The sequence below is a fragment of the Amphiprion ocellaris genome, chromosome 5, assembly GCF_022539595.1.
Source record: "Amphiprion ocellaris isolate individual 3 ecotype Okinawa chromosome 5, ASM2253959v1, whole genome shotgun sequence".
NCBI lineage: Eukaryota > Metazoa > Chordata > Actinopteri > Pomacentridae > Amphiprion > Amphiprion ocellaris.
Genome location: NC_072770.1, coordinates 25,285,786 through 25,313,238, shown reverse-complemented (window position 1 = coordinate 25,313,238; position 27,453 = coordinate 25,285,786). Strand labels below are relative to the sequence as shown.

At 38.9% G+C, this 27,453-nt stretch overlaps 4 protein-coding genes across 8 annotated transcripts in view; 2 read left to right on the top strand and 2 right to left on the bottom strand.

The window, feature by feature from the left end:
- dip2bb (disco-interacting protein 2 homolog Bb) overlaps positions 1 to 6,782 on the top strand; it is a 44,486-nt gene extending 37,704 nt beyond the window's left edge. For all 4 annotated transcript variants that reach the window (XM_023299287.3, XM_023299288.3, XM_035943416.2 and 1 more), the window contains 10 exons: positions 48 to 157; positions 441 to 571; positions 674 to 842; positions 922 to 1,092; positions 1,181 to 1,242; positions 2,122 to 2,179; positions 2,268 to 2,342; positions 2,443 to 2,617; positions 2,847 to 2,970; positions 3,640 to 6,782. In XM_023299287.3, the coding sequence (XP_023155055.1) occupies positions 48 to 157; positions 441 to 571; positions 674 to 842; positions 922 to 1,092; positions 1,181 to 1,242; positions 2,122 to 2,179; positions 2,268 to 2,342; positions 2,443 to 2,617; positions 2,847 to 2,970; positions 3,640 to 3,892 (1,328 nt within the window). In that variant the 3' untranslated portion in view covers positions 3,893 to 6,782. The remainder of the gene's footprint in view (positions 1 to 47; positions 158 to 440; positions 572 to 673; positions 843 to 921; positions 1,093 to 1,180; positions 1,243 to 2,121; positions 2,180 to 2,267; positions 2,343 to 2,442; positions 2,618 to 2,846; positions 2,971 to 3,639) is intronic.
- A 1,354-nt stretch (positions 6,783 to 8,136) lies between these two features.
- atf1 (activating transcription factor 1) lies at positions 8,137 to 15,265 on the top strand. Of its 2 annotated transcripts, XM_023299296.3 has the most exons (8): positions 8,137 to 8,318; positions 9,132 to 9,235; positions 10,356 to 10,478; positions 10,602 to 10,699; positions 10,789 to 10,922; positions 11,258 to 11,440; positions 12,312 to 12,465; positions 14,396 to 15,265. In XM_023299296.3, exons 2-8 carry the CDS (start codon positions 9,137 to 9,139, stop codon positions 14,538 to 14,540), a joined length of 936 nt encoding a protein of 311 aa, XP_023155064.1. In that variant the 5' UTR covers positions 8,137 to 8,318; positions 9,132 to 9,136; the 3' UTR covers positions 14,541 to 15,265. The 2 variants fall into 2 exon arrangements, with proteins under 2 accessions (XP_023155064.1, XP_023155066.1); XM_023299298.3 differs by lacking the exon at positions 9,132 to 9,235 and having other exon boundaries at positions 8,138 to 8,318.
- LOC111588752 (putative methyltransferase-like protein 7A) lies at positions 14,925 to 20,128 on the bottom strand. Its single transcript, XM_023299299.3, has 2 exons — positions 19,468 to 20,128; positions 14,925 to 15,660 (listed from the first exon to the last, which is right to left on the bottom strand). Exons 1-2 carry the CDS (start codon positions 19,975 to 19,977, stop codon positions 15,424 to 15,426), a joined length of 747 nt encoding a protein of 248 aa, XP_023155067.2. The 5' UTR covers positions 19,978 to 20,128; the 3' UTR covers positions 14,925 to 15,423.
- A 2,337-nt stretch (positions 20,129 to 22,465) lies between these two features.
- LOC111588757 (putative methyltransferase-like protein 7A) lies at positions 22,466 to 25,853 on the bottom strand. The gene is made up of 2 exons (XM_023299306.3): positions 25,277 to 25,853; positions 22,466 to 23,177 (listed from the first exon to the last, which is right to left on the bottom strand). The coding sequence occupies exons 1-2, from the start codon at positions 25,769 to 25,771 to the stop codon at positions 22,944 to 22,946; spliced, it is 729 nt and encodes a 242-aa protein (XP_023155074.1). The 5' UTR covers positions 25,772 to 25,853; the 3' UTR covers positions 22,466 to 22,943.
- Positions 25,854 to 27,453: the final 1,600 nt, after the last annotated feature.

Genomic DNA, 27,453 nt, shown 5'->3' with positions numbered 1-27,453 from the left:
GATGTTTTCTTTGCCTGCTGTAAAATCTGAACTGTTCTTGTTTGCAGATGACCTCCCTCGACGTCGGCCTCCACAGATCTACAAGCCACCCACAGCAGAGATGATAGCTTATCTCGACTTCAGTGTGTCCACTACAGGCATGCTCACTGGGGTTAAGGTGAGACACACAAGTGGCAACACGTCTTTCATCGTCTCCTCATGTTTAGAGTTAGCTGAACATAGATAGTGTGTCATCTCTCATAGTTTACCAGAAAAGTGTTCAACAATATGCATTAAAACATGAGGCTGGGTAGTCAGGTTGTAGTTCTTACATGTCTAGTTTTCACTACAAGGTTACAAAAGTATGGAAAATGTCCAATGGGAATTATTAATAGAGTATCAGTCATTTTCTTTTTGTTTATTTTACCCATTGTCTTAACTTGTCTTCTTATTTCCATCAGATCTCTCATGCAGCAGTCAGTGCACTTTGTCGTTCTATAAAGCTGCAGTGTGAACTGTACTCCTCTCGCCAAATAGCCATCTGTCTGGATCCTTACTGTGGTCTGGGCTTTGTCTTGTGGTGCCTCGCAAGGTACAGTAACTAATCACCAACAATACATACACATGAGTTATTGATTTCTACTGTCTTTATCCTAAATTCACCCACTCGTCTCTTCCATTTCTTGTGTCACAGTGTTTACTCAGGTCACCAGTCCATCCTGATTCCTCCCTTCGAGCTGGAAAGCTGCTTGTCTCTGTGGCTGGGCACGCTCAGTCAGTACCGCATCAGAGACACCTTCTGCTCCTACTCGGTTATGGAGCTCTGCACTAAAGGACTGGGTACTCAGACTGAGCTGCTCAAGGTGATTATTTCACAAATAGACAAAGAATTATGAAATGTAACAAACATAGAGTTGATGGGTTTGATCATGTGTGTTTTAGGCCCGTGGTGTGAACCTGTCGTGTGTGCGCAGCTGCGTAGTGATAGCAGAGGAACGACCTCGCCTTGCCCTCACACACTCCTTCTCCAAGCTCTTTAAGGACGTGGGGTTGTCCTCCAGAGCTGTCAGCACTGCCTTTGGCTCCAGGGTTAATCTGGCCGTGTGCCTGCAGGTACGTCAACTCAGCTGAGCATGAACAAGTACAGTTTGAATTATATCTGAAATGAGAACCAGTGGAGCCTGTTCTTTGTGTGTTACAGGGCACCACTGGTCCTGATCCCTGTACAGTGTATGTGGACATGAAGTCCCTCCGCCATGACAGGTGAGAACACTCAGGTCTTTTGAACCGAGGTGTCTGGTTAAAATAAACATTTTTAAGTGTTTAGTGTCCTGAACTGTGCTTTCTAAATTTAAAAGGACTTATGAATATAAATGTGGTATATCAAGTCTACTATATATTATACAGTACATGGATTTTAGGTCTTGGCTGATGTTTCAATGAGGCCCCTTGTATGTGGTTTTGGGATTGTGTTTTTCTTTCACTAGACATCATCAAAAAGTTTTAGTCTCATTTTTAAAGATCTTTTATTGTGCCCCTTTTTAGCAAAGACATTAAAATCTCACATTTTTCAGCTCAAAATATGGCACAGATTGTTAATTTTACAATGACTGTATAATGTCTGGTTTTAGCCCTGCTGTAAACAGACAGTTTCAGTATCTGTAGCTTTAAATAGAGTAGAGCTGCTGCTATCCACACCCCCTCCGACTCTCTCCGGCTAAATCACCTTTGATAATAAACAAAACCTTTAAACTCAGTCCATGACTTATACGCAAAACACACATAACACTCATAAGATTAGATGGATAAACCTAATTAGGAAAATTAACAGTAACTTAGGAGTTTTGGTTTACTGAGAACATTTAATGTATTTGGAAAAAACAAAACACATCAGACTTTGAAAGGGATAGAACTTTAAATTCCTGGGTTTGTTTTGATCAATGTCCCCAATGTTTATACAGTCCACCAACTTTTAGTGAGATGGGAATTAAAAAACAAATCATAGAACAGGCTAAAGTAAAGAAGTAACATAGACACCCACAACAGAAACTACACCATAAAAGAGAGTATATGATGTCAGATACAAGATGCAAATGTCAGTTTGAACTTTAGTTATAAGCCATTTCATGCGTGCATTTTCAGAGTCAGGCTGGTGGAGAGAGGAGCACCTCAGAGTCTTCCTCTCATGGAGTCTGGCAAGGTGAGTGAGAGTCAGTTTGAGAAATATTTAGTTAATTGCAATTTGAAAACGTATTCTTCAGAGCATTTGTGTTTCTGTCATCTTCCAGATATTGCCAGGTGTTCGAGTGATTATAGTAAATCCAGAGACCAGGGGCCCACTTGGTGATTCTCATCTCGGAGAGGTGAGAGAGCTGAAAACATACACTCTTCTTTCTTTATTAGCAGAAGTAGACAAAACCTGTGGTTACAGTGAAATCAGCAGCATATGTGCCTCTCTGTTAGATCTGGGTGAACAGTCCTCACAATGCCAGCGGCTACTACACCATCTATGGAGAGGAGAGTCTTCAGGCCGACCACTTCAACACCAAGCTCAGCTTCGGAGACCCGCAGACTTTATGGGCCAGAACTGGATACTTGGGTTTTGTGAAGAGGACAGAGCTGCTGGATGCCAGTGGTGGTAAGTAGACTTGTATTAAGCTGAAACCCAGATTCAAAAAGAACAGACTGAAATTAGATAGTGTTTGCTGGATAAATTGCACATTCAGAAAGGAAAAATTATAATAAACAAAACCTTTAAACTTATCCAACTGAAATAAGCACAGTCCTGCAATAGCTGATTGCACATATTCCCTTCTGTGTTTACAATCTTATCTGGGTTGCTTATGTTTCCTGCATTCTGCCTTCAGATCGGCATGACGCTCTGTTTGTGGTGGGCTCACTGGATGAGACATTGGAGCTACGAGGGTTGCGCTATCACCCTATTGACATTGAAACGTCAGTGTCACGGGCTCACCGAAGTATTGCTGAGAGGTGAGAATGCTCTTGATGCTTGACGTACGTTACCTGAAGCACACTTTGATGTAGCAAAGAAACTAAATCTTGACTTTTAAATCCAACACTAAAATCCCAGCTGCTCCAGGTGCCAAATACAGTCTATTATAATTATTCACACTGTGTTTGAGAGCTTTAGCTGTAGTGCTGACACATGCAGGAAGTCTGCTTAAAAAATGGATATGTAAAAGACAGTAAGACTACCAGTTCTGCAGTACAAATGAGGATGGACACAGTTTAAAAAAAAGCTAAAAAGAAAAGAAACCTATTGTTGTATGACGATCAGCATTGGTTTGACTGTTTGTTAGCAACATTACTCAAAAATATACGTATATAACGGATTTGGATGACATTGTAGAATTGTAAATGACAAAAGGACCAAGTGATTAAATTTTGGCAGTGATGCGACTTATAGTCTGGATCCACGGGTTTGTTAAAGATTTCTGTATCATTGTTAGATAGACTGTTTTCAAGTGGAGACATTAGGATGAAGCATTCGAATTAAGCATGTCTCCATAATCAGTTATGGCCAAGAAGGTCACTGTCACTAATGTCTTTCTGACCCTGAGAGAGGAGCAGGTGTTATTTCTGAAAAAGAACTCCAGCTTCTTACACTGTTGGTTAACACTCCATGCTCATCCCTCACAGTGCTGTGTTTACGTGGACCAACCTGCTGGTGGTGGTGTCGGAGCTGTGTGGTTCAGAGCACGATGCACTGGACCTGGTGCCTCTGATAACCAACGTGGTGCTGGAGGAGCACCACCTCATCGTGGGTGTGGTGGTTATTGTGGACCCTGGAGTCATACCCATCAACTCCAGAGGAGAGAAGCAGCGCATGCACCTCCGTGACTCTTTCCTCGCTGACCAGCTGGATCCTATCTACGTTGCTTACAACATGTGAGCGTCTGCTGTTGTCTGGGCTTGTTTAGCCATCATCCGCGGTCTTCTGCACCACCATCCTGGCATTCGACTACTGGCCTGGCGGGGGTGTAAAGCAAAAGCATGAACCACACATACTGACACCCAGCCCTGTGTGACACCAGCATATCTCGGCCACTGCATGTCTGTGATTGGATCTGCCATGTGTGGAGTTGTTCACTGTGTTTTTATAGGTAGAATTTTTGCAGATGGGACAGAGATAACATGTACTGCAAATCGCGAAGGAAAACAAAGTCCCTGCAGCACTTTTTATGGAGAAAGGGCAAAACAACACATATAACAGGACCACTTTATAATGAAAACTATATTAATGTCTTTGTGAAAATGTCTTTATTCTGTAGTTACCACGAACACGTCCCCTTTTGCGTCTACACAGAGCTACTAAACTGAAATCAACAACTTGAAATATTTTTACATGCAGCTTTCAAACAAACGCACACAAACGCATGTGCTGAGCCCTGGTCATTTCTCACTAACGTGGATGATTAAGAGGGTAAACTATGACAACAGCAGCCAGTCACATTCTGTGTGCATCATTTAGAAAGCTTATTTTTCCCTTAATAATGAAGCCAAATAGATTTTCCTGCCCTAATATATTTCCTGCCTTATAAAACTTCAGCCATACATTCCTATGAATCACTATTAATGGCTGTTTAATCCCCTTTGGGTTTGACTAGTAAGTGGAAATCCTGACAGGTATCCATAGGGATCAAAATAAAAGAGGAAAGAGGCCATATTCTGTACTGTACCTACGAGGGCCTCTTTGTATTTTAGATACTGTATGTTACTGTATAGATATTTTTAATTGTATAAATGTATAAATGCTTGACTCACCTCTCTCAGTTGAAGGTTTCTGGATAAATAACCCAGCTGGGAGATTCTAATAGTAGCAGAAAGAAGATTGTAAATAAGATTTAACTGTTTTTGAAAGTACTTTTGACGTGGGATACTAGCTATATAACGGAGGGTAAAGATAAATAAGTAAAGCATTGTTAGTCAGGATAGATATAACATTGCACTTTCTCAAAAATGATCTATTTTATTATAACAATGAGGCATTATAACTAATGGTTCAGGAGCATACATTATATTTGGAGAATCTTGGTTACGGAGCTTTGAGAGTTTACTGGGAGGGCTATCACTGTTAATGCAAGGAATCTTTCCTATCGGCCATTAAAAAAAATGCTGTAAGGAGAAGGCTGAAACCATGTTATGACTGTTTTCAAGCGACCAGGTTATTTTGTAAAAAAGTAGGCCCCTAGCTGTTCGTCTAATATCCATTTGCCATTGTACTTTGTATTGCTAAACAGTCATGCACTTCTCAGTTTTGTATTACATAATAGAGCAAGTGTTCAAGAGTTTGGCCCCCTTTTCCTCTCAGCACTCAAAGGTTCATTCAGACCGTGTTTTGTCTTTGTGCAACTTTGTAAATAATTACTTCCAAAAGGGATTGTTGTTGGTACTGTAGTCAATAGAGGCAGGTCATCATGTATCTGGATTATGTTCTGTATTCAGTCACTGGATTTAGAAGCACTTGTGAATGCAGTTGCAAAGCTGAGCCACATTTGAAACATCGATTGGTCAATAAAGATAATATATGACAAAGAAAAGGATAAAAAAAAATGTCATTTGCATCAGGATGTAGTTGCAACATGTATTTGGTTTCCTGCAATCTTGTGCTTTCCTTGTGCTCCTTGCCATAAGTTCTAGGTTCTTTGTACTGGATTATTCTGTATTTGAGTGATGAACCCTTAATGTCAGCATGTAAATAGTTTTTCGTTCTTTTTGGACTTTGGCAGTTGTTCCAGTCTAACATTCAGTCATGCCAAACACAATATTAGAGAGAGTTTTAATCATTTAAGGTAAACAGGAATGACTTAATTACTGCACTTTGCACTGGTATTACTATCAGTAGGTTTCTACTGTGTGGACTTTATTTCTGCCCATTTCACATTCCATAAGTGTGTGTTTAGATATATACTGCTTGACATTTGGTTTTGCCCAGTTTTAAGTCCATCTGTAAAAACAACACTCTAACAGCACTTCATCGTAGCTTTGACATTGCATCCTACATTCGCAGTAGAATGTTTGCATGACTCAGCCAAGCACAAGAAGAAACTGGCTCGAGGCACATCTCATCTGGAGGCACAAGTGGTAGAGATAAATACAGTATGTATGAAACTGTATATTCAGGGAACAAAACTCATAACACAGGGATGGACCAGGTGGTCCCATGGTGCAATCTGTGAATAGTACCCATAAAATGTAGACATTTGTCAAAATGAATCTCCTTGTAATTGTTCCAGATCTTGCAAACCTAGTAAGCAAAATGAGGGGTTACCAGTGTTAACCAGTATCCATCTACCATCTACCTGCTTCGCTGGAAGTCTACAAGGGCTTCCTCTGGTTTCCACTCTTTTTCCGTCAGAGCTCTTACACACTATGCAATCCCAACGACGGTGCAATTTAATTTCAAAGCTTGCACAGTCTGGTGAAATAAACATGATGCTTATACATTTTGTAATAACTCAGAACAGAGGACTGATGAAATTTAACCAGTAGTGTACTTAAGACTGTATTCATCTCTTGAGTTGTTCTGTCAATATTTTGTGTATGCACTCTTAGTATGTTGTATTTTAATTATTTGGTGAAATCTAAACTTGCGCCAAGAGGGTGTGACCCACTGATGAATCTTTAATACTACGGAGGTGTTTTAACTCACATAGTTAAAAATAAATCACGGTGGTACACCCTTTCCCATTTTTCTCACTTATTTTCTATTTTGGTTTGTTGTACTTTGTTTTATACTTCATGTATAAGTAATACAGAATAAACAGAAGCATTTAATCATTTGAGGTGTCTGGATATTCATGCGTTTAGTAATGATGTAAAAGGGATTGAAACAAATCCTAATGTCATAGTTTCCTTGGATAATTATACGACTGCATCCATTTTTAATGGCATAAACACGGAGTTTTTACATCTGTGTGGCTTACCAAAAAGCCCAACATTTGATGAAAAACGCTGTGAAGCTAATTTAGGGAAATCAGGAAAAAAATGTTTCAGTCACACTAATAACTTTGTACCCATTGGAAGCTCAGATAATTGCAGCTGTAGTGGACAGAAAAAGTTTATTCACTGAGCACTGGATCCTTTTGAAGTAAAGAAAAGAACCCACACCTTCATGGATTTAACTGTTTAAAATAACTGCATATTAACATTTATACTCTATGTTCATCAATGGAAACCACATCAACTTGGAAAATGGAAAAGATCAGTTAGAATTTAAGAACAGTATATCGCGCTTTTTAAAAAATGATGAGTGATGAACATATCAATCAATTATTTGATTATTATTAAAATTATTTGTGTAGCACTTTTCATACAAATGGAAACAGCAAGTCCAAAAAAAGAATCTTAAACTCAGTTCAAAACAGACTTTAAAATTAAGCAGTTGAGTTTTGAAGCAGCGGAAGTTGAGATATATTCTTTTTGGGGAAACCAGACAGCATAGACAGTTACACACTGGTGTTGTTTCTGGACTTGACCAAGCTGCATAAAACCAGGGTTTGAGTTCAGTATATTTGTTAATTGGTGCACCAGTCACCCTGCACAGATGTTCCTACTTCTCTTGTCGGCACTTACATTGGCAGCAGCAAACTAAATTTCCTAACAAATACCATGTTTTGTAATATAGTTGTTAAATGTATTCATTGTGCAACAGATTTAAAACGTGGTGGATCATTGCCACATAAGACAGCACCCTAAGTTTAACTGCTCTATTTTCTAATGAAACAATAAGAACTTAAATTTTTAAGTAGCATGAGGGATAAAACGATTTACAAAAAACTGTGTAACTGTGTTAAATTGATAAAGTATTAGTATTGAATAAATAATTTCTGTGAACAGTCTGACAATAAAACAAATCATTAATGCCTTGGGAGCAGCACCTAAGTATTGTACATTTAAGCAAACAAGGCCTAGATTCATTTATAAGGCCGCATTGGAACTAAACCAGCAGAATGAGGAATATGTAAGTTTCTGGTAAATTATGTTAAAGTACAAGTAGCGCAAATGAATACTGCAGTAAAGTACAGCGAAGTGAACTTTTTCCATTGTTTTCTGTATCTACTAGTTGCTCAAACTCTCTCCACCAATCACGAAGCCCAAAGGAGCCATTACGTAATGCGTATTTGCACATAAGCCCCGCCCACTTCCTTTGGCGAAAAGTACTCAGCTATTTTTTTTAATAGCTGACATCTTTGTGTTTTTAGCTGTTAGCCGTCGCTGCTAAGTAACTTTTCGGGTCACTTCTTCATTAAAAGTAAATACACGAATTGCACGAAGTCCACGCTGTGAACAAGAGCAGTTACGCGGCCTTTGAAAAGGTAAAAAATCCCGGCTGGCTGAGCGGTTATGTAGCGCTCGTCTGGCTTTCTGCTCTGCTGTGGCCGTAATGGCGGCCGCTGCTTCGTCAACTCCTCGCCGTTTTACGAAAAGGGAAGGTGTAGTTAGCTTAATGGCTCCCCGTATCGCTGACGTCTATTGACGCGGTAACTTGCGTGCCAGTGACAGAGTTACACATATTTGCTCATTGAGACAAAAGCTCGTTCATCCTGTGAATCAGAGTAACGAAACTAACTCAGCGACTCGCGCTAGAACTATTGTTTTTAATGGTTTAAACTGGTTAACGTCCGTTTAAGTTGCACGTTAGCTGTCCTCAACTAGCACCGTTAGTGATCTCGAATTTTCTAGCAAAAGCGATCTGCTAGTTCTGCTGTAAACACCACCGTAGAGTGAAGTCGCACACTTTGTCGCATTTGGTATTAAATTATTGAGGGGGGGAAAGTTAGTAGCATTGAATACGGGGCCTAGCTGTGTTTCGCAACTCCATGTTAACGTTAGTTGCATTGGCTAACGCGGTTGAACCAAAGAGGAAGTCGCTCTGTACTTAGTTCAAATTCTGCTTTTTGAACTTTGAATAATAAAATGCTGGCTGAAGCAGCAGCCTGTGATTTGTTATCCTCTGTGATGTTTTTCATTCTCTTCGCGGAGATCTGTTTGTTATAAATAATGCAGAAGGAGTGCACAGGCCACAGCGGAGTGGTTACAGCAGGTTACAGGCGGCAAACCGCGCCACAAACTACTGCTGTTGTACTAGAGACACTATAAGACAGTAATACTGATTTATTTCTTCCCAGTTACTATGGAAGAAGTACAGAGAGGCAGCAATGGCACAGAGTCACAGGCTGCAACCATTCCCACTACCATCACAACCTCTCAGTTCTCACAGATAGCCCAACAGGTAACCAGTAGATCCCATTCAAAACACCAGTAAAGAGTGTCTCTGATTTACTGCCACAGTAGCTTTTGTACTGCTAATACCACAAATCCATTTATGAATGCCATGCTGATAGTACGAGGTTGACTTGTTAATACAGCTGCAATTCAAATTTAATTACCTTGCAAGTTGTTTTCACAAATGCTTGCTGTTGTATAAAATAAAATTGAAGAAATGAAAGGAAATCCTGAACAAAATCATTGTCGACTCTGGGGTTTAGTGTGATTAGTCTGTTTGCTTGAGTCTTGCACCTGTTGTCGCTGTCTATTTGATTCTTGTTGATGTACCAGAAGGTGTTTCAATACTTCCCTTGATGGTAGGAAACAGTTAAAATCAGAACGACTTTAAGTTCTGGTCTGAGTTCACAATATATGATGAGACAGAAATTTCTCAATTTTAATCGACTCAAAGCTGCTTCAAAACTGCAAACATATACATACTGATCAACTCCACTAATTGAGGGTAATTGAACACATTTAATTGTGTAACAAGGTGTATTATTTGCTTATATATAGTTGAGATTTTATAGCTAATAGGTTTCTAAAACAAAAATTATTTTTAGGGACAAACGCACCCAAATTTTCCATTTCCTGCATGTGAGATCTGGTTATATACATCATTTTAGATTTATTAGATATCCACTTTGAAGACTACAGCCAGTTGATCCCTTCAGTGGTGGATGAATTGTGTTTGTGTTGCTCAAATTATTTTCGAAAAGTAGCATTTGAAAACTTTAAAAAAAATCTACATCCATTGAGCATTGTTGATTATCTAAAGTAACCAGGATATTGTCTCACTGTTGCTAAGTTTTTCTTTTAAAAAAATGTGTAATTCCCTCTGGAATACAAGGAATTTTGGCACATGTAAACAAAACCATCGCAGCACTAGAGGTAAAGAAATAACATGTTGTGTATTGTGGGTGAAATCTTTCTTTTATGCCTTTTTAAAAAAAAAACACAATGACGCTTAATTGTGCTACTGAGCACAGCTTTGCATGTACACAATGAAAGGAAGCTACTGTGACAAACAAATAAATACAAATACGGTATTTTGTTAATTTGAAACTGTCTTTGGATTTTTCTAGATGTCACTGGGTGGTTCTGCTGTGACCGTTGTACAACTGCCAGGGGGTCAGTTTCAGGTTCAAGGAGTGATCCAGTCTGCACAGTCGTCAGTCATTCAGTCCCCTCAGGGCCAAACTGCACAGGTGAGACCAGCTGGTTGTCTTGGCACTGATTCTAAAACTCAGCCTAATCGTCTTGGTTCTCTTTATACAGTATTTATGTACAAATACTCAGATGCACTTGCTAATCCATCTTCCACTTTCAAGGCACAGGATTCAGATAGCGATGATTCACAGGACTCATCTGACAGCGGAGCAGCAGCCCACAAAACCAGAGAAATACTGGCAAGACGGCCTTCATACAGGTACACAAACGACTCAGAAAACAGATAATGAACATAGTTTGTATTTGATGAGTAGTGATTCTAGGAACCTTTCTTTCCTCACCTTGTAGAAAAATCCTAAATGACCTTTCATCTGAGGAAGTGGCACACATTGAGGGAAAGGATAACAGCCCGGCATCCACAGGAGTGACAGGTGTTACAGTACCAACCACCCAAATCTACCAGACCAGCAGCGGCCAGTACAGTAAGAACCTTTCCCTTCAGTTCCACTTGCATAGAAACGAGGAGAAACCAAAATGGTGGGTGCCTTCAGAGCTTTTGAAATCTCAGTTACTTTGATGTCACCCATTCTGGTTTTCTACAAGGGATATGAGGTAATTAGGATATTTATGGATGATTGCTTTTGGTATTCTTTCGTCTGAGCTTCATTTATGTTTTGTAACAGAACTTTATACTGGAAACTTGTTGTCAGTTATTGGCAAAAGTCAGTCATGGAAGAAATGTGTAATCTAGCCAGCAGGGATGTGATTTCTACTTATGCCTTACCCATTTCTGTTGCCATCTGTGTGATTATTCTAGTTACCATAGCTGCAAATGGCACAATCCAGCTGGCAACTCCAGGGTCGGAAGGCATTCAGGGACTTCAGGCTGTCACCATGGGCAACTCTGGTGGAGCTCAGCAAGGCACCACCATCCTTCAGTATGCCCAGACACCTGACGGCCAGCAGATCCTGGTGCCTAGCAATCAGGTCGTTGTACAAGGTGAGCTGATTAAATGTGACAATTTACAATTTTTAAATCCACATTCATCTGATAATAGTGTTCTTGTCTGAGAGGATTTACACAAATATGTTCAGCTGTATTCCAGCAAACTGCAGACAGTTTGATGAAAACAGTTATTCCAGTGACAGGCAGGTGCTGCCTGAAAAGGCTCTGAGGAGAATAAAAAAGAGTTGTTAATCAAAAAAGTAAATCCAGGCACAACTTTTGGGCAGCACAGTTCAGCAGTTAGTATAAACGTTTGTGTGTTGCATTTATGTCTGATAAACTTTTAATGAAGCCTCTTATACTTTATCTGCTCACTGTCCGGCACAGTTTATTGGTTGTTTGTTTGATGCAGTGCTTTTCCAGTTGAAATGTGACTTTACTTCTAGGTATTTTGCTTCCAACAGGATGATTTGATTATAGTCTAATTAATATTAAGCATCATTATTTTTAGAAGCTTGTTCTTATTCATTGATTTTTAGTTAATGCATCTCTTGAAATATTCATAACTCTGTTGTATTTATGTTTCAGTTGCATTTTCATTGCGTTGTTCCTTAACTGCTTCTGAATCGCCTAATTATAATCGTCTCAGTCTTTAAATATTTTAATGTTGATTTCATCATGTAAAGCACTTTGTAACTTTGTTTTGAAAAGTACTGTACAAATTAGAATTTTTATTTGCCCAAGTAAAAAAACAACTTTCTTCTCTGTTTTGATGGTGCAAAGATAGAACGAGCAAAAACAAAAACAACAAACCCCCCCCCCAGAAATATTACAACAATCACTCCAACTCAGTACATAATTATTCTCAACCAATAACAGCAGCGTTCTTATGACCCCTGTTGTTAATCTTTGTGTTTACACTCAGGTGCGGGAGGAGAGGTGCAAACATACCAGATCCGCACAGCGCCCACATCCACCTCCCTGCCTCAGACTGTAGTTATGACCTCTCCAGTGGGATTGTCCCAGAGTAAGTCTGATGATCCAACGCTGAAGAGAGAAATCAGGCTTGCGAAAAACAGGTAAATGCACAATATATTGATGAATAAAAGTCAGTGTAAAGGCTCTCAGGCCTTCTGAAGGGGGAAACTTTATGTAAACAGAGGGCAACTTTTAACAGAGACACAAACAAGGCAAAGTTTTAATAAGTTTCAGTTTATGAAGTTTTAAAAATATCTTAATTGTAAGCATTTTTGTTACTGGTACATATTTTACTTTACTGTTGTTATTGTGGCTTTTGACTGACATGGGTCAGGGTAGGGGTTACCATGGTAGTTATAAGTTTTATCGATTATTTTAGTAATCGAGTATTCTATCGATTATTCTGGCGATAAATGGAGTAATCACATTCTTTGCTTGGCATGCACATTAAGTGAGCGCGCTGTGCAACAGAAATAACCGTCCTGACAGAACACGAAGGGACATCTGCAGTGTATTGTACATACATAGTATAGTACAGGAGTATTGTACATATATATAGTATAGTACAGGAGTATTGTACATATATTTAGTATAGTACAGGAGTATTGTACATATATATAGTATAGTACAGGAGTATTGTACATATATATAGTATAGTACAGGAGTATTCAACTAAAACTCAAAGCCATGGGAACCCCACATGTAGTTGGTGATGCAGAAATCACATAAATATGTTTTTATGTTTGTTCTGTTTAAATTGCTGCTACTGCAGCTGTTAGAACACAAATAAGAAAACCGATTAGTTTATTAGTATTTATTACATAGAATATTCAGTCAGTAACTTTAGTTTCACTTTGGTTTGGCCACAAATTTAAGTGATTTCTTTCATTATGAGACAGTGTCAGACCTACATGCACTTCAGCACAATATCATGTTTGAATATATGAAATTTGATAGTTTTATTGTGCAGCTGTCAGTTAGAAATAATCAGCTGCATTGATTGGTAAAACACATACATTACGCACACTTGACAGGTTTCTACCAGCATTCACGTCTTAAATAATTTCCAGTCGCACCACTTTTTATCATCACACATTTTTATATTCCTCATTGTTCTCCATTAAAACAGCCTGTTGACTGAAACAGCTGTGTACGATCGGTTCATTTTGTCTGGAAAACAAGTCAAATGATGTGTTAAATGCCCCTCTGTGTGAACAAGTTTGAAGCAGAGAGTCTGAATTAAAGAAAGTTGAAAACCACCTTCATAGCTGTTAACTCTGACTGAGGTTTTAGTTTTTGTTGAGCCAGCTCACCCAAAGAAAGCCCAGCCATACTAAACTTACTTTGTAGTTCAGTCCTCTGATCTGCTAAACCAACACCGTAAACACTTAGAAATGCTGCGCCGGTTAAAATAGAAGCATCCTGTCAAATTTAAAATCCCCTTATAATTTATTAATTATAGGTCCTGGTCTGTATAGGATGAAGTCTGGGTCTGAACTCGGAAACCTGACCCACCAGTTAGGGAAAAGTTTGTGGTGGATTAAACGAGGAATGTTAGTAATGGAATTACTCGAATAACTGGAGGAATCATTTCAGCCCTTCACTACTTTCTATTAACGTGTCAGCATCTGTGAACATTTCATGAATGAGCTCTCTGGTCACCGAACATCATCAATCATTACTTAGTTTCTTGGACTGTGTGATAAGCCAGCTGTTAGTTTAGATTTATTTTCTTGTTTATCAGAGCATTACTATGTATTACACACAACTGGATGTGCTGCATAGTCCTGCGTGTAGGACAAATAACAAATGTAGTGTGCATGTGTGAATGAAGCCGTGAGAAACATAAACACACAAGTAACCTGTAACTGGATGACAGAATGGCGTCTCTAACAGTTTGATGTAGCCAGCAGTGTTACATATGACCATGTCTGATAACAGCTTATGTCCCAACTGTTACACTCTGTACACTGTGACATATTCTAGGAGCATATTTCAGTTTGACTAACTGCACATTTTTCCCCGTTTCAGAGAGGCAGCCCGTGAATGTCGACGAAAGAAAAAGGAATATGTTAAATGCCTGGAAAACCGCGTAGCTGTCCTTGAGAACCAAAACAAGACTCTGATTGAAGAACTGAAAACATTAAAGGATCTTTATTGTGTTAAAACAGGATAACGTGTCTGAATAGAGGATTGAGACATAGTGTGGGAGTGGCACAGCTCAGCCATTTGGACATGACGGGGTTTCTGGGAACACTTCATTTCAGGCTGAGATTCTCCAGGTTTTTGTTTCTTTTTTTTTTACTCTGTTTGATATAAAAGTGACTTATGGCAGTGAAATTTACTCAACAGATTAAAACACAAATTGATTGGCCATTTTTCCACCTGCTGTTTTTTAAACATTTGCTAATGCTATAACATTTATAGTTGTGCTCATTTTTAATACTGGGAGATCTGAAATTGTGAGCTTTAACATTCGGACTCAGTTTTTAAGTGTATCCCTTTCCTTTTTTTTCCTTGTGTTTTTAAAAAATGTTGCTGTTGGCCTTTTTTTTAAAAAAAAAATGTAACAGCATCTGCAGAATTTTGACTGTATAATTACTACACAGACATGATTTCTGTTTATTTTGTGAACCAGCAATTCTCCTCATTTCCCTTTTAGGAGATGTTACAATTGTCATTCCTTATTTTTGTGCAATGGAGTATAAAGGGTAAAAGAAAAGATGACATTAAGTGTGGTTTGTTGGTTGTTTCTTGGCAGTTACTTAGACAATCAGGGAAAAAGCACAGTGTCCAGGTAATATTTATTAATGTACATCATGGGACGGGTGGGAAAGAAGAACAAACAGTGTATGAAATGTTGCTGATTCTGTAAGTAAATAAATATATTTTCACTCAGTAGTGTGGCTCATGTTGGTTGTAAATGAAAACCGAATGTCATACACCTACAGGGCTGTGTGGTTTATTTTACTGGTCAGCAGCCAGTTAATATTGTCAGAGTGGTTAATGATTGAGCTCCGAGTGAATGCCCAAAATAAATTGTACATTCTCTCCTGCAGTCACTTGATAGAATATCCCATAATGTGTGGCCTTATCATTAAAGTGACCTCTGGAGCCTCAATGTGTCTCAGGTGAAGTTCAGTGAAACCGGCTGCCTCTAAGTCTTTCCAAGTCGCTCTGGTGATCGTACATCCATCCCCGAGATAGTACCACAACGGCTCAAACACATACTGAAAGAAGTACGTCCAGGAGGAGGGATCTGAGACGACGTGTTCCAAAAAGTAGAAAGCTCCGCCCTGAAAGAGAGAGAGACAACAAAAGCAGATTATCTTAAACTGGATCAAATCCGGTTGTGTAACTTTGCTGCTACATACACTGAGGTTGCCTTCTGCCCTGTTATTGGGTGTAACTCGTTTGAACAGTGGCAGAGGAAATATACGACATATATGGTGATGCTGAGGTAGACTGAACCATTAAATCCTGATGTGACATTCAGAAGAAACTGCAAAATGTCTTAATACTTGTTGAAAGTGATAACTTGTTGACCAGATTAAAGATAAAAAACAAGCTCAGCTGTTTCAAATGTAAACGGACAGAAAATGTAATTAAATTTGTCACATTCAAAGATGTCCTTTTAGCTGCACGCATCTCACCTTTATTTGGATAGATTACAAGCTATTGCAACTTCTGAGCACTGTTTACTTTGAAACAAATGCATCCTTTAATGTAGCCAAAGAAAGTACATATTTTTTTTATTTTCTAGTTTAAATTCATCACCAACAACAACCTAATGAATACCGACAGAAGGTTAATTTGTGCTACTGAGACATTTCTACTTTTATTTCAGTGTTAAACTGTTTGCTGAGGGGATTCAGTCTGTGACAGCAGAGAGAGTGAAAATATATCCATCCATCCATTATCTATACACCTCTTAATCCTCATGGGGGTTGCAGGGGGGCTGGAATCTATCCCAGCTGACTTAGTGAGGGGACACGCTGGACAGGTCACCAGTCTATCTCAGGGCTACATATACAGACAATCACACTCACATTCACAAGTACAGACAATTTAGAGTTGCCTAAATTAACCTCAGCATGCTTTTGGACTGTAGAGGAAGCTGCAGAACCTGGAGAAAACCCACACATGCACAGGGAGAACATGGAAACTCCATGCAGAGACCCCTGGGAAAGCAGAAACTGGGGATCTTCTAGCTGCAAGGTGAGAGTGCTCACCACCAAGCCACTGTGCAAGGTGCCCGAGTGAAAATACATTCACAACATATTTAAAATCTAATATATTTGGTTACACTTAGGCCTTGTCCACACGTAGCCGGGTATCTCACAAAAACGAAGATATTTTTCTACGATTCGGCCTATCATCCACACGAAAATGCAGATTTACGTCATCAAAAACGATTCTTTTTAAAAACTCCGACCAAAGTGAAGATTTGCGAATTCTCCGTTTTATGCGTCTGCATGTGGACATCAGTAACCGGGGTTTTGCGTTTCGAAACGTCACCGCCTGCGACAAAATATGTTCTTACGTCACATATGCGACCTGTGTTTACATTCGGTAACAGTATGGATGCTCTCACAAGGTTTTGGGCGCTGTTTCTTGTACAGGCGCTTTTTACTTGCTTGTTTTTACAAGCCCAGATACTGCTCCACATTCAACAACACAGGCGAAGGACGACGTTAAGGACGGTTATTCTCCACCACCTTGCTAGCATTTGGGGAACTACTGCCACCTAAAGGTCCGGCATGCTTATGAATGTGGTGAAAAACGCACTTATGCGGTTAGGTGTGGATGAAGTTTTTTTCTAAAAACGAGGTGGTGTGTACGTAAGTTTTTTTCTAGACGGAAGGGGGAGGATATTCGGTTTTACAAAAACCCTGCTACGTGTGGACTAGGCCTTAGTGGCCTGAATTGTCACTTTAAATGTCCTTTATGTTACCCCATCAGAAACACTGGACAACCAAGCAGGCAAAGTGTAATTTAATCAACTTGTATCTAGTTTTTTATCATTTTATTTTCATGATTTGTCATTTTAATCTCTTTTGTATAGTCGAGTTTCATCTTGCTGTATTTCAGTCTCTTTTGGGCCTATCAGTGATCTGTCAAGCTCTTTGTACTACACTAAATCATATAAAAGATTCTATACAAATAAAAAAAAAAATGATTGATTGACTGAAAGCTGGAAATTGCCTTCGAGACCCAAGGGACCCCAAAGGCCACGAAAACACTTCATGTTAACTGTTGAAGCTGGTTTAATGACATTTTTGTGAAGGGAGTTGAACCACTTAAGCTCAAATTCAACAAAGATGTGTCATTCATTCTTACCCCTGATGTTGAAGCTGTGCTAACAATGGCATTTCAGCTCTGTAAATATTTCACACTGTTGCCGGGTTCACATAGTGCAATTCCTATTTAAACCTGTGTTTAATCAAACGTCCACACCTTGTCACACAGAGAACCTGAGGCTGACTTGTAGATTGATATTCTTATTTTTTTCTCTGTGGTTAATGGGATCTTACAGGCTACTAGGTACACAAACTCTGTAAAGATACAGGTAAATGTCGAGTTTTGAGTATTGTTTTGGATTGAAAAGTTGTTCAACTGGTGCCATGTTCAGATATATAATCAAAAAATCAATTTAAAAAAAACTATGCTATACTGTCACAGATTAAGCTATCCAGCAAAATACCTCAAATTAGCTCCAGCTTCAACATTAAAGGGATGTGCAACAATTGTAAACCAGTAATATAATAATATATCTGTTTCTGAAAAGGGCCAGTCTGCATGATGAATACTTTTATTTTAGATACTTTAAATGTTTTAATGCACAAGCACAATTTTGAATGTAGGGCTTTTACTTGAACTAGAATAATTTTACATTGTAGTCCAGATGCTTTTTGCTTAAGCTCCACACTGTAAAAAGAAAAGAAAAGAAAAGAAAAAGATCTTAAACTATACTATATTACTGTAATTTATCAAACAATTTACAGTTCTTTTACAGATTTCTCCCTTTTTTGTTGAATTACAGATAACAAATAAAAAAATAACTGAAAAATATATTTTAAAAAATCTGTATTTTTTTACTGGTTGTGTTTGATTGTTTTTGGAATATTTGGCTGTAAAACCAGCAAAAAATCTTAGTATTTTATTGATATTTGGAAAATTATGTACATAAAAGAGCCAACAATATGCTATAAATATTTTTTAAACTGGTATTTTACAGATTTTCCTTGCATTGTTAAATTACAAATAACTAAGAAGATCACAGGGTGAAAGTGTAATCAACTTTATTGTCATTATATGCAGTGTACAATGAAATTCTAGATGACTTTCTCCCTTTGAAACAGACAAATAAGTTAAGAAAATAAAATAAGAATGAAAAATAACTAAATAGTGGAGTAAAAGACATAAATAGAAATCTTTACAAAACAAGAAAAGCACTCAGAGAGCGCAGTACTCAACCAAGGCTGCTCAATCGTTATATGATTTCCGATGGATAAGTCCTGATAAGTTCCGGTGGTCGATTTGTAGTAGGATCGCAATCATGTGATCGTCAGCAGGCAGCTGACACAGTGCTCACTTCTTGTCATACAGTGACGCTGCGCTACTATCTCGTAATGATACAGAAATCTTTAGCAAATCAGTGGATCCAGACTATAAGCCACATCACTGCCATAATCTAATCAGTTGGTCCTTGTGTCATTTCTGACCTTCCCTGAAAATTTCATCCAAATCCGTTAATCCACTTTTGAGTAATGTTTCACACAGACAGACAGACAAACATACGTGGACTGTCACATAACTCCGCCACGTTCCTTGGCGGAGTAATAAGTAAAACTGTACAAAATAATGTACATAATGTTTTACTGTATGTAGATTAACTACAAAATAGTATTATTTTACAGATTTTTTCTTTCACTATTAAAAAAAAAAAACAAACAAAAAAAACATTACACTATTTCACCATTATTTAAAACTACTTTTCTGGTACACTTGCTGCCAGATTGTAACTTTTACTTATTTTTTGCGGATTTGTGCTAGGTTACAAATATGTCCTACGGCCCCTGAACGCAGCAGCAGGGACTCACCGTCCTGAGGACCCGCCGGGCCTCCTGCAGCACCTGATGCACGCTGCTGACGGAGCACAGCACCAAAGTACAGACGACAACATCCACAGACTCGTCCCGCACCGTCCTCAGGTCCTCTCCGGACAACACGATGAACTGCTCGTAAGTCAGGTGCGTGTTTTCCTTCATGCTCCTCCGCAGGAAGCCCTCGAAGTGCGGGTTGGGGTCCGTGCAGACCACCGTGCAGCCGTCCGGGTAAAACTTAAAGTTCGCCCCGCTGCCGCAGCCGATCTCCAGCAGGCGAAGCGAGCCGTCGTCGGCCGCAAATTTGGCCACGTTTCTGAAAAGCTCCCTCTTGGTTTTGTGCATTTTGTCGTTGTATGAAAACGTGATGTTGTAGGCGAGCAGAGGAAACAGACGTTTGTAAACACCGTAGAGGCCCGCAGCCTCCATCACATGGAGAGGAAAAGTCAGCGCCAAACACAGTAATCTGCACAGTTTCATGAGACAAAACCTCATCTTTCTCTTCATTGAAACCTTTCTGCTTCACGACTTTAGCAGCTCAAAGGATTACTGTTTATTCCTGACCAAGCATGTCCCACTTTGACCACACAACGGCGCAAGAACCCTGAAGTCTCCCCATTTTCCTGCCCCACTGCTGGAAACAGCTTCCCCTGGAACTTAAACACAACCCAGCTGGAGTCATTAAACCACTCCAGTGCTTTTCATTCATGCGCCACTTATTTATTTATTTACAATTCTGCTTCAAGCTATAGACTGTGGGTAAAGATGATGCTTTAAGCTCGTCTGTGCTCTTACAGAAGTTGTCTCTTTTTATACTTGAAACCTTTTTTTCTCGATTCTTTACATTCCTAACATTGATGTATTTTAACCCTTGTGTTGTCCTGCGGGTCAAATTGACCCTTTTTAAAGTTTGAAAATGTGGGGAAAAGAAATATTTTCACAGTGAAATTTCTGGTGTCCACATTTCCAAAATTTTTGGAAAATTTTTGAAAATTTCAAAACCCAGCGAATTTCGCTGGATTTTGGTTGGTTTGTTTGTGAATGTTCTTAAAGAAAATATCAGAAGTTTTAATGATTTATGCGTAATCACTTTAGATATTTTTGGAACATTTTTACTAATTTTTGTGAAAATATTTACAAGAATTTCTTGCCAAATTTGGGGGATTTTTTAAAATAAAACTTATAAGGGAATCTTTTAAGGAATTATTGGAAGTTTCTTCCTGAAGGCTTTGAAATTTTCTGAAATTTGGGGACCTTTTTTTGCAGAATTTTTGGATTTTTTTTCAGACAAGGAAACAATATTTTTTGGTGCTCGTAAATGAAGACAACAGGAGGGTTAATGACTGGTAATGATTTGAAGATGCCAGATCATAAAAGCTACCTTTTAAATTTATTCTGATTACATACACTATGGTTGAAAAGTTTGGGGTCACCCAGCCAGTTTCATGTTTTTCATGAAAACTCACACTTTCATTCATGTGTTAACATAATTGCACAAGGCTTTTCTAGTCATCAATTATCCTTTCAACACCATTAGCTAACACAATGTAGCATTAGAACACAGGAGTGATGGTTGCTGGAAATGTTCCTCTGTACCTCTATGGAGATATTGCATTAAAAAATCAGCTGTTTCCAGCTAGAATAGTCATTTAGCACATTAACTGTATTTCTGATTCATTTAATGTTATTTTCATTGAAAAAAAAACTACTTTTCTTTCAAAAATATTACATAACATTTCTAAGAGACCCCAAACTTTTGAACGTTAGTGTATGGTAGAAAACAGCTGCAGTGTTCAGGTTATTTTTGAGTTTATTTCTTTGTAATTTTATGTTTTGTCGTCATGAGGGGCAAACAGCACACCAAGTGCTCCCAGATACATGATCAGCCATAACATTATGACCACTGTCGGCAGGTTTGTTAGTTGAGATAGAAAGCAAACTACTTCTCTCCAATCAAGATGTTTATTCTGTTGACAGAATCTCAAACTTGACCAAGGACCATTTCTGTTTGGAAAATCTGTAACCAGCCTCCCAGAAATGGATGATTTCTTACTGTTACACAAAAGTTTTATAACATGAAGTAAAATGTGATTTTTGGGGAGGGGAGCTGTGGTTTAGATTTAGCTCTCCCTTCATTGGTGCACAGACATCTCCATGTCTCTTGGTTCACGATCCATCCAATCTGAGGTGACAGCGCCCTGAAAGAGAAACATTTCTCCATTCTAGCTGTCCCTGTTCTCACAGTATTATTCCAGGTTGTATGCTGGTCTCACCCTGTAAGTCATTCAATGACTGTCTCCAACTGCCCCCATGTTTGTGAAGCTGCATGCGTTGAACATGCAAATGTGTGACGTTATTGTGCTTTGCAAAGCCTGTCGGAGTGATCTGGCTTATCTGTCCATTGTGTTCATCCTTCGCACCGCAGGATCAATGCTTAAATCATTTCTCAGCAGATCACTACAACTCTTATGAGCACGATTGCAACATGGTATTAATTCTTAAGCTTAATCAATCAGTATAAAAGTGAGTAGAAAAATATAATTCCTTACACCACTGACAGGTGAAGTGAATAGCACCAATTCATGTGGATGTTTGACATGTACCACCCACCTAAACATTGCAGGTCAAATAACTCCCCAACCCCATGGCAACAGCAGTCCTTGATGCCAGTTTCCACCCTCAGCAGGACAATGCACCCTGACACACTGCATAAACTGCTCAGGAGTGGCCCAGGGAACACGACAGAGCTAAGGTGTTCCCCCAGGTTCCACACTCCCCAGATCAAATGTTATCGAGCATCTGTGGGATGTGCCAGGATAAGCCTGATCTAAGTAGGTCCCCCCACAGAATTCACTGCCACAGGACATCCCCAGAGGTCCTGTGTCCACTGGGTCAGAGGAGGTGTAGCAGCATAAAGGGGACCAACACATATTAGGCAGGTGGTCATAATGTGATAGCTGATCGGTGTATTTTCAATAAAATAAAACTACCAACGTTCTCCAGGTAAAACCTCTTTATTTCCTTTTCACACAAGCCCTTCAATCAAAGCAAAAATATACATTCTAGTGACTTCATTTTCATATCATAAAAAGGTACAAATCAACCCACACAGGTAAACACTGATACACAACAGTTCCTATTGTTAGGATTATATCAATTCATCAGCAAGCAGGTTGGAGATGTGAAACAAACACCAAGATAAACTTCTCACTTAAACTGCATACAAAAGTACTATTGTGTGCTGTGTATGTGAGGGTTTTTGTTTTTTTGTTTTTTTTTTTTGCTTTTTCTTTACAAAACAACACTAAATGTATTATTTTCAATACAAAAATAAAATTAGTATTAAAGTGACTGGTGTTCTCTCTATCACTGGTGATCTTATCACACATGGGGGGGGAGAGGCGTTCAATGCTTGGCATATTAACACACTGGTTTGCGAGGGAGGGCGTGCTACAGAGCTCATCAGACACGACCTATTTGACACCGTAGCCCACGATGTGCGGTTTGAGCATGAAGACGAGCGGCGCTTGGATGTGTCTTAGTTTGAGATCAGAGAATCCGGCTGCCTCCAGGTGCTTCCATGTTTCCCGGATGACCTCGCATCCGTCGCCGAAGTAGTACCAGAGGGGCTGCAGGACGTGCTGGAAGAAGTAGGACCAAGTGGATGGGTCTGCAACCACGTGCTCCATGAAGTAGAAGGCTCCACCCTGCAAGACAAACGTTTGTTATGTGCAAACTACAAAATAGTAGAAATGGGTTCTATAATTTCCTCATATTTGTGTGAGGAAAATCTGAGGATACTGAAGGGCACACATTCACAACCTGATGTTTTTTGGGTCATGCAGGTAGCACAGTGTGTAAGTTCATTACAAAATACATAGAAAATCCAGTGGCAACAATCTAAAGACTACAGCTGAGCTTGAGCAAGTGTAGTTAATCATTTCCTGGCATTGCTATGTTTTGAAATCAGGTTCCAGTCATATTCCTGATTCACATGATTTAGTTCTTGTTTTATAAGGGTTTCTACATAAAAACAGAGTGTGTTCACCATATTTATTTTTGTTATATAATCTCAAACCAAATGCTGATCATTTTTAAATGTTTTTTTAAAGTCCCATTTATGAACCAATACATATGTTTTTTTGCATTTCTATAACAAGACTTTAAATTTTTAAGTATTCCCAGGAAACTAAAGAACCCTTAACACTCCCTTTGAGTGTTCATTGTTCCTTCTCTTGGATTTCTGAGATTCACTGTGGAGGATTATGTGTGTACATGTTTTGTTTTTTAAAAATATATCTTCTCAAATTTCACATAAAATCTGAGTTTAAGGCTACAAGCAGGATCTTTGACTATGCAGCTATTTGAGCAGCTTGATGTGAAACTTGAAACCTGTACTGCACTTAAAGATAAGAATGAAGTTCTGCTGATGTAGGAAAACCGCTTGTAATTAATAGTTTAAACTATAGAATGACAAACATTTGTATCTTCACATTTATTTTAGATTTCTTATTGAATAAATGTCAACACTTCTAAGCATGTTATTGAACTATTTATGGGAAAAGTCTGACTCAAACTATAAAGGAAAGCATTTTTATACATCCTAAAATACATTTGGAGAGAATCTTTTAAAAAGTAGTTTCTAAAAACAGACAAGTACTCAGCAGGACATTTTACAGATGCAAAAATAAAAGTATCCAGGCGCTCACGTGCACACTTCTTCCTGTGCATGTGTGGGTTTTCTCAGGGTACTCCCACAGTCCAAAAACTGGTTAACTGGTAATTCTCTGTAGGTGTGAACGTGAGTGTTTGTATGTGTAGCCCTGTCTTGCCCTCTCAGCCAGGATAGACAACAGCCCCCCGAGACCCTAATGACCATTAAACGGTGTATTGATAATAGATTGATGGATGGATGCGTCCAGTGATTTAATTTTTCTTGCAGACTGAGGCTTATATCTACAAAAACATCCAGGCTAACAGGAAATATTCCCACAACATTACCTACAAGTTCTAAAGATGTCTTTTTAATGTAAGGTTAGAAGGATATTTCTCATTTCAAATAATATTCCTTGAAGATTAAAAGTTAATGAAGACATTTTAACTTGAACAATCGGAGGATGTGGTCAGATTATCTAACAAAAACATTCACAAACCAACATTCAAAAAGTGCTTCAAAGATGTTACCAAGGCCTCAGTTGACCGGATGTCTTTCCAGACAGTAGTTGTCCAATATTCTGAGGATGTTTTCGGGGTGTTGTCGAGATAACTGACTACCGAAAATTCTCAATAAAACATCCCCGCAGTGTTAAATGATAATAAAATTTAAAGAACATTATCATGTCTTTAAAAGATCGTTGTGGGAACCAAAATAAAACAAAAACTGCTACTTTGCAGAACTTTCTTCGGGACAGAAAAAAATCATTCTAGCAGGGATGGCTGTGGTGAGGTCATATTAGTTGAGGGCAGCCTGGTTGAATTATCAGTCATGTTGTGACCTTCAGTCTATAATCATCTACAGAAAACTTGGACTTTAATTCCATATTGTGTGATTTCCACTACATATATTCAGTTTTCTGTTCACACTCCTATACACCAAGCTATATGAAATTTAAACATTATACAGTTAATTCTATAGTCATAATCTGACCCTGCTACTCACTACTTTGTGTAGTGGGTTAGTTATGAATGCAGAGGTGAATGATTAATCCAGAAGTTCCGCTCCCGACACTGTGACCCTGATCTGAAGGTCGCGGATGCAAACCAGCATTTGTGATTAAATCAAATTCGGGCTGCATGGAGGACTCACCGGCCGCAGGATCCGGTGCACCTCCCTCAGGGTCTGCGGGATGTCGTTAACGGAGCAGAGCACCAGCGTGCAGACCACCACGTCCACCGACTCGTGCCCGACTGACCCCAGGTCCTCCCCGGTGGCCACCACGAACCGCTCGTATGACAGGTGGTCGTTGTCGGCCATGGTCTTGCTGAGATACTTCTCGAAGTGCGGGTTGGGGTCGGTGCAGATCACTTTGCATCCGGGCGGGTAGTACTGAAAATTGGTCCCGGAGCCGCACCCGATCTCCAGCAGCGTGAGGCGGCCTCCGGGCTTCGTGAACTGGGTCAGACTGCCGAACAGCTCCTTCTTCTGCTCGTGCATCTTCGTGTTGTAGGCGATCGAGAAGCTACTTTGACACATGGGGAAAATGCGTTTGTAGATGTTGTACAGGCCCATGGCGTGCATTAAATGCAGCGGCAGACACAAAACATTCACCACCGCTTTCCACAATGTCATTGCGAGCGTCATGTTTGCGGAGCTTCGTGTCGCCCGGGAGCGCCGACAGCGAGGTGTCAAGTGAAGTTTATCCGAGCAGGAGAGAGCTCCGCAGGGAAGTGAGCGGCAGAGGAGTCCCGCCCCTTCCGCTGGAGCATCACGCAGCACTTTACTGAGGAAACAAACATGTCCAGGGGTCAACTGCAGGACAGAATTAACTTTTATTTTCCAGTCCTTCATACGTTTGATGTTTGTCAGATTAAAAGATATTGCTCAGAAAACGACAAAAACATGAGAATAAATGCAGTGCCTATAGTACAACAGCAATAACATATAAATATGATTCATAATTAAATATACCAATAAATAAGATCAGAGCAGAAAAGTTGGAATAGAAAAGAAATACTTTATGGATCCCCAAGGCAAAAAATCTGTTGTGTGAAGTGACCACCACCACAATACAAATAAAAAACAAAGATGAAAGACACAAAATGCACAACAAAGTGTACAATATAGTATGATAAAAAATATACTGAAGTGGAAAAATACAGCATAGTGCCAATTGCTACCAATAAAAATAAAATACAGTGAATGAGGATATTAAAGTCTATAAGCAGCAGTACAACGGCGGCAGAAAAACAAATAACTAAGAAATAATATTGGCAATTATACTGAAGTAGCTGTGTACATGAGAGTGAAATCTTCAAAATGCTAATAAAATACTGTCAAATATCATGAAATAGGGCAAGTATTGGTAAAATAGGATATTTTCTCAAAAATCTGTATTCTGGTACAATTTACAGAACTATAACATTTCCTCAGCATCCAATTGTCAATTCAGAACAGTTCTATATTAACCTATGTTACTTAACATTAACCTCCTTACTACAATACACAGAAGGAAAAAAAATCAAACACACAGTTGATGTCCTGAAAACACTTTTTACAAGCGCTACTGGCAAAATGGGACACTATAGTTTGATATATTAATACAAACAAACAAAAAACAAATTAACGAGCATAAATAACATCAATGTTTTAATGTCTTGAAATAACCATACAGTGAACATGCATTTGTGAACCACTGGAAAGTATTTCACTTTTCCCCTTATTATTTATCTTTCAGTTTGACTTCAGTAAATATGTTTTCTTAGATAAGGCTTCATGACTTACACCAAACGGGGAAGGACCTCGCCTCTCCATGCTTGTAAGTACCATTAAAAATGCATTATTTAATTTCATGTAAACTTATTTGAAATTGTTCCTACTTTAACATCCATTCTAACATTAAGTGGCTGAATTATTCACAAGTAAACCAACAGAAAAACATGAAGAAGAATTAGCTGAAATCAAACAGGCAATAGAAATTTTAAAAACACCTTTAAAGCCTACATTTACAAACGTTATTACAGTTGGTAAATAATAACATTACTGACATTACTGTAATAATTTAGGTATTTTTGTGGGAGCTTATTGCTATAAGTTTAATAGTGGTTTGTGTTTTGCCAAAATGGCAGGCATTAACTTAAGTAGCTGAAGAAACTAAACTTGTGATTGTCGTGTTGGTAACTAGCCAGAACATTGAATTTTAGGGAAACATTGAGGGTGGTGTTAAGCGTTCTGACTTTCTATGTTAAAGCAGCATTTTTTTATTTATCTGTTTTTGTTTGTTTTATTCGGTCGGGGGTAAAAATGTCTTCTTAAGAAATTTACAA